The 13753-nt window shown below is 34.4% G+C and overlaps 1 protein-coding gene across 2 annotated transcripts in view; it reads right to left on the reverse strand.

Annotated features, from left to right (window-relative positions):
• The window catches only part of Adamts19 (ADAM metallopeptidase with thrombospondin type 1 motif 19), a 264305-nt gene that overhangs the window by 3379 nt on the left and 247173 nt on the right, over positions 1 to 13753 (reverse strand). For both annotated transcript variants that reach the window (XM_026408507.2, XM_026408506.2), the window contains one exon: positions 382 to 559. In XM_026408507.2, the coding sequence (XP_026264292.2) occupies positions 382 to 559 (178 nt within the window). The remainder of the gene's footprint in view (positions 1 to 381; positions 560 to 13753) is intronic.

Raw genomic sequence — 13753 nt, forward strand, 5'->3', positions numbered from 1 at the left:
TTACACTAATCAGTGAATTGTTACCTGGTGGGATCAACTGAGTGGTAATTGGAGGCAGGTGGGATGTGGCTAGAGGAAGTAATTCATTGGGACATGGCTACAAGGTATACATTTTCATCTGAGAATGGTGTCTCTCTCTCTTCCCTTCCTGGACACCATGTGAGCTACTTCCCTCTGCCACACTCTTAAACTATAATATTCAACCTTACCTTGAGCCCAAGGGAATGAAGCCTGTTTATGGATGAAGACCTCTGAAACATGAGCCCCTAAATAAACTTCTCCTCCTCTATAGTTGTTCTGGTCAGGTCCTTTTTAGCCACAGAGCGAAAAAGCTGACTAAAACATTATGTTTCTCAGACTTATCCAGTTTTGGTCACTTACCTAGTCTAGGTGATGTTATCGTATTTACATTAATCTTCTCATTGCAGGGCTGAAGGTGGCATGGCCTATATGCTGCAGGTTTTTCTGAAGAAAAACATTCATTTCCATGTCTTCCTGTGATCTTATGCATGCACTGGATGACCCGGGACTGCATTCCTTTGCCACAGGTAATTGAGCACTAAGAGAGATACAAGGTTTGTTAAAAGTTCTTTTGCTGTTTCCCTTTCCTACACCATTAGCCAAATTTTCTATATATTTCTTAAAAATCAATCATAAGCATCAACATCCAGAAACAATGCAAAATATGAGTCAGAAACATAGATGCTTGCCCATAAAACTTGGGCACAATATTGCTAAGAACCTCTGACGTACCTAGGGCAGAGCTCTGGGTATTGAAGGACATTGAAGAGTAATAAAGAAAATTAGAGAGTATGGCTTGAAGGGAAAGAGAGTGAATGACACCAGAAATGCTTGGACAGACAGTTTTTAAAGATCTAAGATTTAAATATAAGAAGCAATACAAATAATTAAATGCTGTGGAAGCTGAGCAATTTTACATATTCTTAGCCAACTGGTCAACATTTAAATAATGAGTTGCCCTACAAAGCTACTGTTTGCTTCTTTGGGATCAAAGCAGTACCCCTTCTGTAAGCTTTGATTCCATACAATACTAATAGTAGTTAGCACTTATTTGGCATTTATTATATGCCAGGCACTGGAGTTAGAGGTTATATTTACTTTAATATCTCACAGGATGCCCATGAGTACTATTATTATCCCTTTTAAACAGATGAGAAAATAGAGTTTCAAATAAGTTAAACAAATTGTCCAAACTTTTACAGCTAAAAGGTGCTAGAATTGGAGTATGAACTTAAACATACAAATTCCAAGTTTGGATACCTAAGCAGTACTTGATACTGGCTGATGGCTAATGTTCCTCTTCTGGTGAAACAGAAATCTTTTCTTTTCCTCCATCCTATCAAATTTATCCTTTATCTTCCTTTCTTACTATTAAGCTAAACAATGAACTAGAAGGTTTTTTTGTGGTTTTTTTTTTTTTTGCTTTGTTTTGCTAAAATTCAGGTTACGTAGCATGAAATAAATTATTCTGCCAGGATTCATATTGCCTCATGTTTAGATAGAGTAATCATATAATTTGTTACCAAATCAAGCAATTATGGAAGAAATTGTTGATGATAATTATTCCTAAACTATAAACATATAATGAGGCAGTCTTGGGAAAATTAGGATAAACAGTCACCCTATTTGCAGATCACCTAACAGATCTATGATATACAGTCACCCTATCTACAGATCACCTAGAAGATCCATGTATTAAACAATAAACACAAATGAATGGCATGTGAAATACCTCATATTTTCTGGGCATTATCTAGTATGCATTTTTAGAGAACACATTTATTCATAATGCAAAGAGTGAGTCACATGCAAATTAGTTAACTCATTCATTCAACATGCCTGTACAAGAAGCTGACATTGTGCCAAGCACTGTTCTAGATACTAGGATGTGAGAGTCACAAAACAGAAAAGAACAAATACCCTTGAGAAGCTCACATTTTCATGATCAAGGGAGGAGCAAAAATATAAAGAGGTAAAATATAAGTATTTTACATAAGATAGAAGTATTTTACATGTCAGCAGGTATGATGAAGAAGAAGAAAACTTAGAATGGGGAAAGTTTGGGAAGGATTGTTTGCCATTCAAGTAGTATGACCAGGGAGAGATTCATGGAGAAGGTGACATAGGAGAGAGCAGTCTATCATAGACGTCTTTTGATTCCAAATACTATGTTCTTTCCATCATATGTAATATAAACTTTTAATTTATATACCTGTGGGCTTCGGTCTCTCTACTGTATGCACTATATGCTTTCATCTATATAATTGGGGCCATGATTCTCCTAGTTGCTTAATATGAAGGGTGAGTACCTGGAGTGTTTCATCAGATTCTGGATCAGTTTCTATCCCCGCTTGCCCGGCCTCACTCTCCTTCCTATCTTTCAGTCTTGCTTTCCAGTAAATTTAAATCTTGCTCTTCACATATATATCAAGTAAATTGAAAATGTATCTGAAACAAGGCAGCACTGTAGACTTTCGCCAAAGGCCAAAATACTGAAATGTCAACATCAATTTACCAGCAGCTGGTAAAGAAATACCAGATAACTTGCCATGGATATATTTTTTTTTTCAAGGAAAAATTGCTGACTACAGTATTTTAAAAAGACAGCCTTGCATTGTCTGAAAAATATTCTGTTGCCCCGAAGGACCTTTGCAACAAAACACCTCATGAATGAATTCATGAACTAGAAGTCTTTCATTCTGCCCAGGAAACAGTCCTGATATTCCAGGTTTACTAGAGTAAAAAGGAAGTAGTAATCTTTAAAAGAAACTAAAACAGGTTAGAAAATTGTTTAATAATTTTAGAGCGCAGGAGATTGATTTTTTTTTTGTCAGAGATAATAAGGCACAAGGAAAATCAATGTTAGTAAATCCCTCCTTCCCCTCTAAATATAAGCCCTCAAGTCTCTGAAAATAAAATTTGTTTTGACTTGGTGATATTTCATGCTACCTGAGAAAATTATAATCTTCCTTATACTTGGATACTCATGAGTGATATATTGACATAATCTCAACTTATGTTTCTCTAATAACAGAATAGATCTTTTCTTGCCTTGGGAATTAGTGACAATTTCTAAGGCTATATTATATAATATCTGCACTGTAGCTTGCATGTTAAACACTAACTACAATAAGAAAAATCTGCTCAATATTTTGAATAGTTTGGAATATCAAAATGATTAGAGGAATAGTTTGGGAAAGGAGATCCACACATCCAAATGTCAGCAAATCAACCTGGTAATAACAATAATTCATCTCCCTTTAAAATGAGATAGACATCATCAAATTTTATATCACTTCCATTATTTAAATCTCTACTTTATTTCTGTGATTCTTATGCAATTTTATAAGAGTTGATTGATTTGATTTTGCCAAAGAAAATTTTATCAAAAGAAACTAATATAAAAGGATCCATGTGGGGAAGAATATGCAATGTCCTAGTTTGTGGAAATACAGAGTAAGTTTTACTTATCTCAGATGTTATATTTTTTTAATGAAAATGACCAAGCATGCTCTAGTAATTGACACAAAGGTGAACTTTGGGGAAATTATTTCTGCCAAATTAGATGACAGCATTGAGAAGAAAGGGTCTGCCCATACTGACAAAGAAAGGCCAATATGTCAGAATGATTTAACGAGTTTATAGATTTGTTAAAATATAGACAAATGATAGAAAGTAGAAATTTATAGAAAATAAAAACAATAAAATTCTTAATAAATGCTTAATTGTGACATCAAAAAAAATTTAAAAAGAAGGGGCGAGATGAATTCTGCATGCCTATGAAGTCCAACAGTTGGACAAGGCAAAGTGTAAAATCCTCTTTTCTATTATAGAAGATAAAAGAATTGTGAAGCACTGACAGACAGTTGAACTGCAGCAAGAAAATGAACATGGAGGTTCACTCGTAGAAAGTGTGATGAAGATCTTGAATGAACCCCTGAACACCCTGTAGGTGTTCTCAAGTAATGACCATTTACTTGGAGACATTTATTGCTCTCATAGTTTCTGTATGTTCAAAAGCAGTCAGTGCATGCTGCTGAACAACTGTAGTCTGATGAAATGAAAGTTTCTGAAATCTGATCTGATACATTTTAGAAATGGAGGATGATTAGGTCTAAGTCATGGTATAATTAGATGGGATAAATAACTTGTTGAGGAAGCAAGTGCTAAATAGAAGATATCAATGTACTGTGTTGCTAAGAGTCAATTATTTTACATGGAATATTCCTTTTTCAATATATTTAAATGTTTATCAAAAATTCCACATCTTTTGCTGGGCATGGTGGTGCATGCCTGTAATCCTAGCAGCTCAGGAGGCTGAGGCAGGAGGATCTCGAGTTCAAAGCCAGCCTCAGCAACTTAGTGAGGCCCTAAGTAACTCTGTGAGACCCTGTCTCTAAATAAAATACAAAAAGGGCTGGGGATATGGCTCTGTGGTTGAGTATCTCTGAGTTCAATCCCTGGTACCGACCCCCGCCCCTGCCCCTGCCAAAAAAAAAAAAAAAAAAGTCCACTTCTTTTAAAAATAATGTATATGTATTTTCCCACTGTTTCTATGAATACTATTTCTTTAGTGACTCACTAAATACTATTGAATGGTAACATACTCTGAAATATACTGAAATGTGTAAAACATGTTTAATCAAAGAAAAGAGGCTATAAACACACCAATGAACAGCCATCTACAAATCTGTACAGTGCCCAAGTAAGGAAGAAAATGGTTACCCACAATTCCCGTAGGTTCTTCAATGGTTATCCCTAGTACAATTGGAATCTACTTTTATAAAGTATAAAATTTTCTTTCTGCCATTGAAAATTCATAAAGCATGTAGGAATTTCCATAATTGCTTATGGCATAATCTATTTCTTGCCGTATCTGTCAAATTCACCAAAGAACGTTGCTATCTTCTAGACTAAGAAGTAATTCTTGTATTTCTGGACAACATACTTGGAGCCCTAATGGGATATACAAAAACACCACTAACCACTCTCACTTTTAGAAAGGAGACATTTATTCCTTTCACTGGTATTTGATCCTTGTGTTGCTTCCACACCTGTGGACTCTGAAATCCAGGAGATCTATTCATATGCGGATGTCTTACAGTCTTGCTATCTAGTAAACAGTCAACAATCAGCATGTTTTTCTTTAACTGGCACGGCCAGCTATGCTTGAATTGTGACACTGAATATTACAATTCTTCTATTGTAGAAACAAACATTTCTTTATGCTTCTCAAAATGAATGTGAAAGAAAGAACTATAAAAATATTAAATTGAAGTTTATGATAGGAACTCTCTAACTGGCTTTTAATACAAAAGAACTCAAATGAAAAAAAAAAAAGCATTACATACTTTAGTAGTAGAAAGGAATGTTTCCTGAAAAAGCAATTTGAGATTTTACTTTAAGTACATCATCTTGAAAATATATATTGAAATAATCACTAAATACTGTTAGCTAGTAACTATTGTTACATAATATGTTCTATTTTTTTTTGCATTAAGTTATGGTTTGAAATAGTATGTGAGTTTGAACACAGGGTTAAAACAAGATTTCTGTATCTAGTCTTAGATATTAAAATGCTATGGTAAAATGCCAAACTTGAAAATTATTGGTAAAATATTGTTTCTACCTTTCATTTCAGGACTTCAGAAAAGTCATTTAAGCACTTTTTGGTGCTAGTTAGTTTTTGTCACTCTGAATATTATTTAGATTACTTAGGTTTTTGGGCCATATGTGGTATCATGGTATAAGTATGTGGATTTAGGTTATATAATCAACTAGTTTGTCAGGGAGTTTATGGAACTCTTAATCTGTGCATGTTAAACACAATCCTAAAAGAACTGTGAAACTCGTCAAGCTATAAATCCAATAAAATGTCATCTTGAAGACTTCCAAAGATGCAGAAAACCAATAGCAAAAATATCGTAGGTATTTATTTAAACTTTAGTTACATTAAAAAAAAAAACCCTAACTAAACTAACACTAATTTATATTTGTATTCCTTAATGGGGGGGGGGAGAGATTTTAGTGTTTTAGGGGTTAAAAATAATAATTCTCACACTTGGCCAGCATAGAGATTACCCGAGATTCCTTACTTCTAGACTGTGCCAAAGATATATATTTTGGAGAGAATGTGTATTCTCCAGGCCAACAGCTAAGAAAGGTTCTGTAATGCTTTACTTATTTCCAGCTGGCTTCTACAAGAAATAGGAATTCCTAAATTAGAGGAAAATTGTCACTGGCAGAACTTAAAATTTTTTTCCTCACCCAATATAACAGATAATCTTGCAGAATCTGATATAATCTAAAATGATAAGTGCCAATCTGTAACAAGGTTAACAGAATTGTCTTGGGCAATTTGTCTGTGTGAATAAATGGGTTATTCCAAAGTGGTTTAACAAGAGTGCAGCAGCATTCACAGTGGAGAGTGGACCTCACAGGGAAGCTGAAGGATGACTTCCACTGGAAATTATTAGCGCAGCATTCCTGTTCATCTATGTATACGTTTGGCAGTTCCATCTTTCAACTTTTTAATAAAGTGAGTGTGAAACAAGCACACTGAAGAAAAAAAGTCAGCTTTGTTTTTTAAGATTTGCTATTTATTTTGGTCAGTGTTTCAACATATTTTTAAAGTTGTTCGTCTGTCTATTTAAAACATGAGTATTTGGAATTGAATCCATTGCTAGAGGTCAAACATTTCAGGGTGTTTTCAATGTGTGTGCTTAATTAATTCTCTCTCCCTTTCTCTTTTCCTTTTTCTTTCTTTCTTTTTTCTTTGGTCCTAAGTTTCAAGTTTTCTTGGTTTCATTGTTATAGCAAACCAAGGAAATATATGTGGCAAAATCAGATTGCTTACGAATGATGAAGAGAAACCTGAATATGTTGTGAATGAACTGTCATGATAACAAAAAATACATTGATCAGGACTAAAATGGAAGACAAGAAATACATTTTGCATTATAAAGCAATTAATAAATACAAAGTCCTAGGCAGTACTCTTTTGATTCACCCAGAGCTCAGTTCACAAATCACTGGGTTTTACAGAGGTTAAAAAACAAACAAAAATAAATAATAATAATAATATAAAAAGTGTACAAATCAAGATAGCTCTATTTTATCACTGTCATTCCAGTGACACATCTTCTTCAAGAGAGAACATTTTAGAATGGCAGTGATTAAATTTCCTTTTCAAATGGAATGATTTTCAGTAAAGTCCAATAATTTTCTATCAACAATGGTTCGGATCCCTCTGTGATCATATGAAAAAGAGAAGTGTGTGCTTTTTATTTTGTTTTATTTTAAAATAAAGCCTTAATTTAGAGAACATTATATAGCTATCTTTAACAATCCAATTGGAAATAAACCACAATTCACCAGATCACAGAAAAAGTTATTAGGTAAGTTTTGATTCCATTTACTATTTCCTTTCTAGTTCAGATAATTCCATCTAACCTGATGGTGGACATTCTAATCAAATGATTCAAGAGGATGCAAAAATAGTCTTCCAGTTTTCTTAAAACTCAACCTTGAGAAAACTTTAGCTCAAATATCATGATATTCAAACAAGGGTTAACCTACTTTACAAAATTACACTTTCAATTTTATTACCATACACAAAAAGGTGAAGGGAGTCATATAGTTATTTAAAATTATATTGATTAAAATGTAAATACTATTTATGAAGCTACTGTGTATGAGATCCTATGCCAAGAAATTTCCATGAATTAACTGATTAATTTATCTGATTAATTTATATGAACAGAAGATTCAGAATTCAATCCAGAATTTTCTAACTTCATCCACTGAGCTATCTCATCTCTTAAAAGTCCAGAGTTCTCATTCCTCCCTAAAAATTTAACAGTATTCTCAACATATTCCTATATCCATGACATCGATCATATTAATATAGCAGCACAAAAAGCAGTAGGGATTTAGAGTATGATATTTTAATATTAATATTTCAGGTAGAAACTGTCAAGTTTGCAAAGCTAAAAATAATATATGGATATGGTAAAATTAGAATGACAGAAGTCCTTTTCCTTTCATGTAATTCAAATGAATTACAGAAAAAGTTTAATACACACACACACACACACACAATATGGATATCACCTTTGCTGACACTATGTTACTTGTGCATGCTATTTACTTACTGAATAATAATATAGGTCTTAAAGAAATTATTTCATCATCACATATTTATCTACAAATATTTTTAATAGCTACAGTATTCCACTCTATATACCACAATTTGAATATATCATGATTTAAGTAACTGTTTTGTAGAATACAAGTTATCTGCAAAGTTTTGTTGTCACAAATAATACTGAGGAAAGATCACATACTTTAAAAGTCAGCTAGCTCATAGTCCTTGGTTTCTTTAATTGATTGATTGATTGATCTGACAGTGATAGCTTTCAGTGGAATAGTTTTGTATTTGTTTATGGGATATTTTACCAATTTTCGTGTTTTATATAATTGCTTATAATTATAAAAGTTGTAAACAGTTATATTTTCCAAATATCAATATACTTATAAACATAATTAGAAACTAATAAATACATATGCTAACCCAGTTCAATAATGGTATTGTATGATTTCAATTTGGTTTCAATCTATAAATTTCTTCTAACTAGAAAAAATATTACATAATTTCCTTTGAAATCTGAGTAACCTAATGTGAAGTCACCTGCAGGGTATTATGCTAAGTAACAAACTAGCTACATCCTCTGCTAAAGTGACCTTTGGTAAAAAGAAAGATGAAAAAAGGAAATGCCATAATCTCTCCTTCCATTTACCAAATACAGAATGTTAAAAGATCTAAAAAGTCCAAGGGCAAAGAGTATTTGCTATTTTTATGTCATGCCATCTTTTTTCCATACATGGAGAGCACGTGCCAGGGGGGTGTGCTTTCCACAGAACATAACTTTGGGAATGTAAATCTAAAGAATACTCACTATGAATTTAGTCTTATAACAGTGATGGCGCTCAGGTCTTTAGTATATGCCATTTTTATTATGTCTACTCGACAGTATACTTTCTCCATTTTAGCAGTTTTCATTTTATTCACTCCTTTTATTCTCTAGTTTCAGTTGACACTTAACATTTTCTGTTACATTTTAGTAGGATATTTAATTTGGTTATTTGCTGTTGCTGCCAATTATTTGTTTAAATTTGAATGGGAAATCTCTCTAATATGACATAGAGCATCAATTTACCTCATTTAGTTGTATTAAAACCAAGAAATTATACATATATTCACTAGGACTCTAAGATCCCTTGCAAGCTAATTTTAATTGGGATTGTGTCTATGACACAATGTGGGAATCCATTTGTTAATATCCTAGCCTGGTCCATGGAGAGGAAGAAATATCTTCTTTGGAGTTTTTTGATCTAATGCTTTTTGTTCCATTTGACAACATAAAAACAGAGCTGCGGAGGTGCATGATGAAGAAGGTGCATGGTGTTATCTTTGGCGGGGAGCAAAGGTAGTGGTAGAATATGTGTTTACTATGTGCAAGGTCCTGAATTTAATTCCCTGCACCACAAGAAGAAAAAAAAAAGTGATATTATCCAGTCATTTAGTTCAGACTTTTCTCTACCATTTGTTCGTTTGTTCTTTCTTTCTTTCTTTTTCTTTCTTTCCTTCCTTCCTTCCTTCCTTCCTTCCTTCCTTCCTTCCTTCCTTTCTTTCTTTCTTTCTTTCTTTCTTTCTTTCTTTCTTTCTTTCTTTCTTTTCTTCTCAGTACTGGGGATTAAGTCCAGGGTCACTCTTCCACTGAGCTACAGCCCTATTTCTTTTCATTTTATGTTGAAACAGGGTCTTGCTAAATTACCCAGGCTTACCTCTAACTTAATATCAAATGGCCTCAGCCTCCTCAGTGGCTGGGATTAGCAGTGTGTGCCATTGTCCCTGGTCAGAATATTCTTGATTGCAACAGATCAAAGTTTGTTTCTTGAAGTATTCTTCAAGGACTGACTTTTCTTTCAGTAGAAAGAAGTGTCCTCTGTGATCATAAGTTCCTACTTAAGGGATGAGTCACACAAGTGTCAATGTTAATTTTAAGGACTGACAATCTTCTGCATAAAGATCAGACTCAAAATGACAGGGCACTAAGTCTTCTATTTATTTTTCTAAATTTGTTTTAAGTGTATCAGCAAAGAATATTTTGTAAAATTATAATTTTCTTGAATTTGTACTTGCCTGCATTGTTTTAATAATTGTTTAACATAAGGGAACTTAAGGTTATAATGCTTAACTATGCAAAGCATATTTAAAGAAAAAGCTGGTACATTTTACTTGATTAATTTCTACATTCCATTTTTTGGCTTCTTTTAAAATAATTTCAGTGCTAATTACCTAGGGCTGTGAAGACTTATTTTCCCATACTTATTATCAAGTCTTAAGACAATACATCAAGATTTTAATAATATGAATTATATGTGAGAGGAGCTGGGGTTGTGGCTCAGAGGTAGAGTGCTTGTGTACCATGTGTGAGGAACTGGGTTCGATGCCCAGCATCACATAAAAATAAAATAAAGATATTGTGTCCACCTATAACTAAAAACATAAATATTTAAAAAAATAATAGTGCGGGAAGAAAACTTCATAGAAATAATCCAAATATATGTAGGTCTTTCATAGTTTCAAAAATAAATTATTAAGAAGTCAATATATTTTATTTTTTACCCACAACAGTATGTCCAGAAAAGATACAAAATATTATAAAATACCCTTTTGAGATTTATAACTCAAGATGGCAGAGCAAATCTAGACAACAATTCTGGACTCTTTCACAGGCAAAGATGTGAAAGAACCACTTACCATAAAGGTGAGTGACAGAGTAAATACTCTAAAACTCAATATTGGACAGCTTGAGATTTAGCAGAACTTAGAAATTGGGTAGTGAGGCAGATAATCAGGAAAGCATTCCTTGAGACTGAACTTTGACCAGAATAGGGCCAGGGGGTAGGGGTAACAAAGAGAGAAAGAGGGAGAGGAAAAGCCCATAAACTACTTCCTTAACAGTAGCTGGGGAAAAAAAGACAGATCAAGTTAAAACAGGACAGAAGCAGCAGAGACAGTGAAGGAGACAATTCAGTCCAAATTGTTGGGAGAAAGCTCTGCAGGGCAGAGAAGCCATTTTGTAGAGTCTGCAGCTGGCCAGCCTACCTAGAATAAATTAAATCAAATCAGCTTCTCCCCACCTGCAGGTAGTAAAAAATAAAATCAGAGGGACTACCTCAGAAATGGGTTGTCTCCGTAATTTGTCTAAAAGGAAATAGTTGTAGAAGGATTTCTGCTAGTTAAAGGCTACTAAACCCCTCTTCACCTCATTACAGACAGGGGGAGTGCGGTAGAGCTGACCAGGAACAATTCACTACCCCAGACCAGCATTCCCCAGATCTTCCAAAGGTGCTCCAAGGAAGACAGACCAACTGACACCCTACCTTGTCAAGGTGACAGGTAAAATCTGGGTGCACAGAAGCAGCAGCTATGGCTGAGGCTTTTGTGCCACAAGATTCACACATAACCTGCACTCACAGGCCCCACTGACATAGATGGCCACCAAATGCTTAGATAGAGCTGCCACATATAAGCTCCAGCAGAGGGAGTAGGTGCTTAGTGATCCAGAGTAGCCTGTAAAAGCCCTGAATCCTGTGCCCTATACCCTGATCCCCCAGAGCCAATAAAAAGAGCCAGCAGATACAAACTTGAGCTTCTGGGCTAACAAGCACCAGCTAGCAAGAGAACTGTAGCAACCATAGAAGTTTGCTTCATCAACTCTCAGAGGGTACAAACAGTCCCAGAGTTACCTGTTATTTCTCATTCAGATTCACAGAATCATAGAAGGTGTTATGGTTTATATATGAGGTGTTCCTCAAAAATTCATGCATGAGACAATGGAAGAAAGATTAGAGGTGAAAATATTGGATTATGAGAGCTTTAAAATAATCAGTGAGTTCAGCCACTAGAATGGATCAACTACACGGTAACTGTAGGCAGGTAGAGTTTGTCCAGAGGAGGTAGAACACTGAGGGTATGTCTTTGAGGTTTATAATTTGTTCCCAGTGAGTGCCTTCTTCATTATGCCCTTCTTGGTTTTAGACCAATGGAGTTGGCTATTATTGGACTGTGACCTCTGAAACTGTGAGCACCAAATAAACTTTTCCTCTGCTACATGCTACATTGTTTTCATTGTTTGTTTGGTCAAAGCTTACTAGCACAGACCTGAGGATAATCCCAAGGAGCTAGCAGAGACCCTCATGTATACACAAGGCAGTATACCCCACAAAGGGCTCAGAGAGAAGCAACCCAGTAACATGAGCCACTGCTGAGTGTGTCCAGATTCAAACCCACCAATTTGTGACCTACTCACTCCAGTGGTGGGGCAGCAGGCCAACATTTTTGCAGCCCATTCACAGGAAGTGAAAAATCATTTCAATAAAGAGCTAGTTATTCTGAAAACAAACAAATCCTCTATATGAAAGACTTTAATTTTAATATAAATTTAATATAAATTTTACATTAAATTTAATTTTAATTTTAAATTTAATATAAATTAAGAATCCAGCTAAAGGCATCAATAATAGGTTTGACCTTAAAGAAAACTGATTTTTTTCAGGTCACAAACACAAAGTGTATAATCTTTTTGCGAGATACACTTTGTGTTGAACTCAGGGGCACTCAACTACTGAGCCACATTCCCAGGCTTTTTTTGTATTTTATTTAGAGACAGGGTCTCAATGAGTTGCTGAGTCTGTTTGCTGAGGCTGGCTTTCAACTTGAGATCCTCCTGCCTCAGCCTCCCAGCCACTGGGATTATAGGTGTGCACCAGTGCACCTGGCAACAAAGTATATAATCTTGAATGTAAAGTTGACAATAAAGATGCTAAAAGGCAGGCTGGGGATATAACTCAGTTGGTAGAGTGCTTGCCTCACTAGTACAAGATGCTAAAAGACCATGACAAAAATATTCAAGAAATCTGGGTTAAAATTAAGAACCAAATCTAAGACTCATTTGTGTAGAAGAATGAACCAACATACAAACCAAAGGAGTATATAACATTTTCAATGAAATAATATTAATATGAGAAAAATTTCCAAACTTTAGGAATGAGATGGAAATCCAAATACAAGTGGCATTTAGAACCATAATAAACCAAAGAAACCCAACAACCTAAGACACAATACAATTAAAATATTTGATATGCAGAACAAGAATATAATTTTTAAAACTGTAAAAAAAAATAGCAGGTCACATTTAGAGTTAAAAATATTAGACTTTCTGCTAATCTCTTAGCCCCTCAGACTCTAAAAACTAGGAGAGCTTGAATAATATATACCAGGACCTGAAACATAATGGGTGGCAAGCAAAATTTCTATATAGAGTAAATCTATCCTTCACATCTGAAAGTAAAATAAAAACCATCTATGATAAGGAGAAACAAAAGAATTCATAACCACCAAGCCATCACTACAAAACATACTTAGTGAAATATTACATGCTGAAGAAGTAAATCATAAATATCACAGCCAGCAAATGGATAGATATCACTAGAATAGTCAATTAAAAGAGAATCAAGGGGCAGAGGTTATGGCTCAGTGGTAGAGCACTTGCCTCGAACATGTGAGGCACTGGGTTTGATTCTCATTTAGTATAAAAATAAATAGATAAGATAAAGGTATTGTGTCCGCCAACAACTAAAAAAAGTAAAAAAGGAAAAAGAA

This window comes from Urocitellus parryii, chromosome 1 (genome assembly GCF_045843805.1).
Source record: "Urocitellus parryii isolate mUroPar1 chromosome 1, mUroPar1.hap1, whole genome shotgun sequence".
Classification (NCBI taxonomy): domain Eukaryota; kingdom Metazoa; phylum Chordata; class Mammalia; order Rodentia; family Sciuridae; genus Urocitellus; species Urocitellus parryii.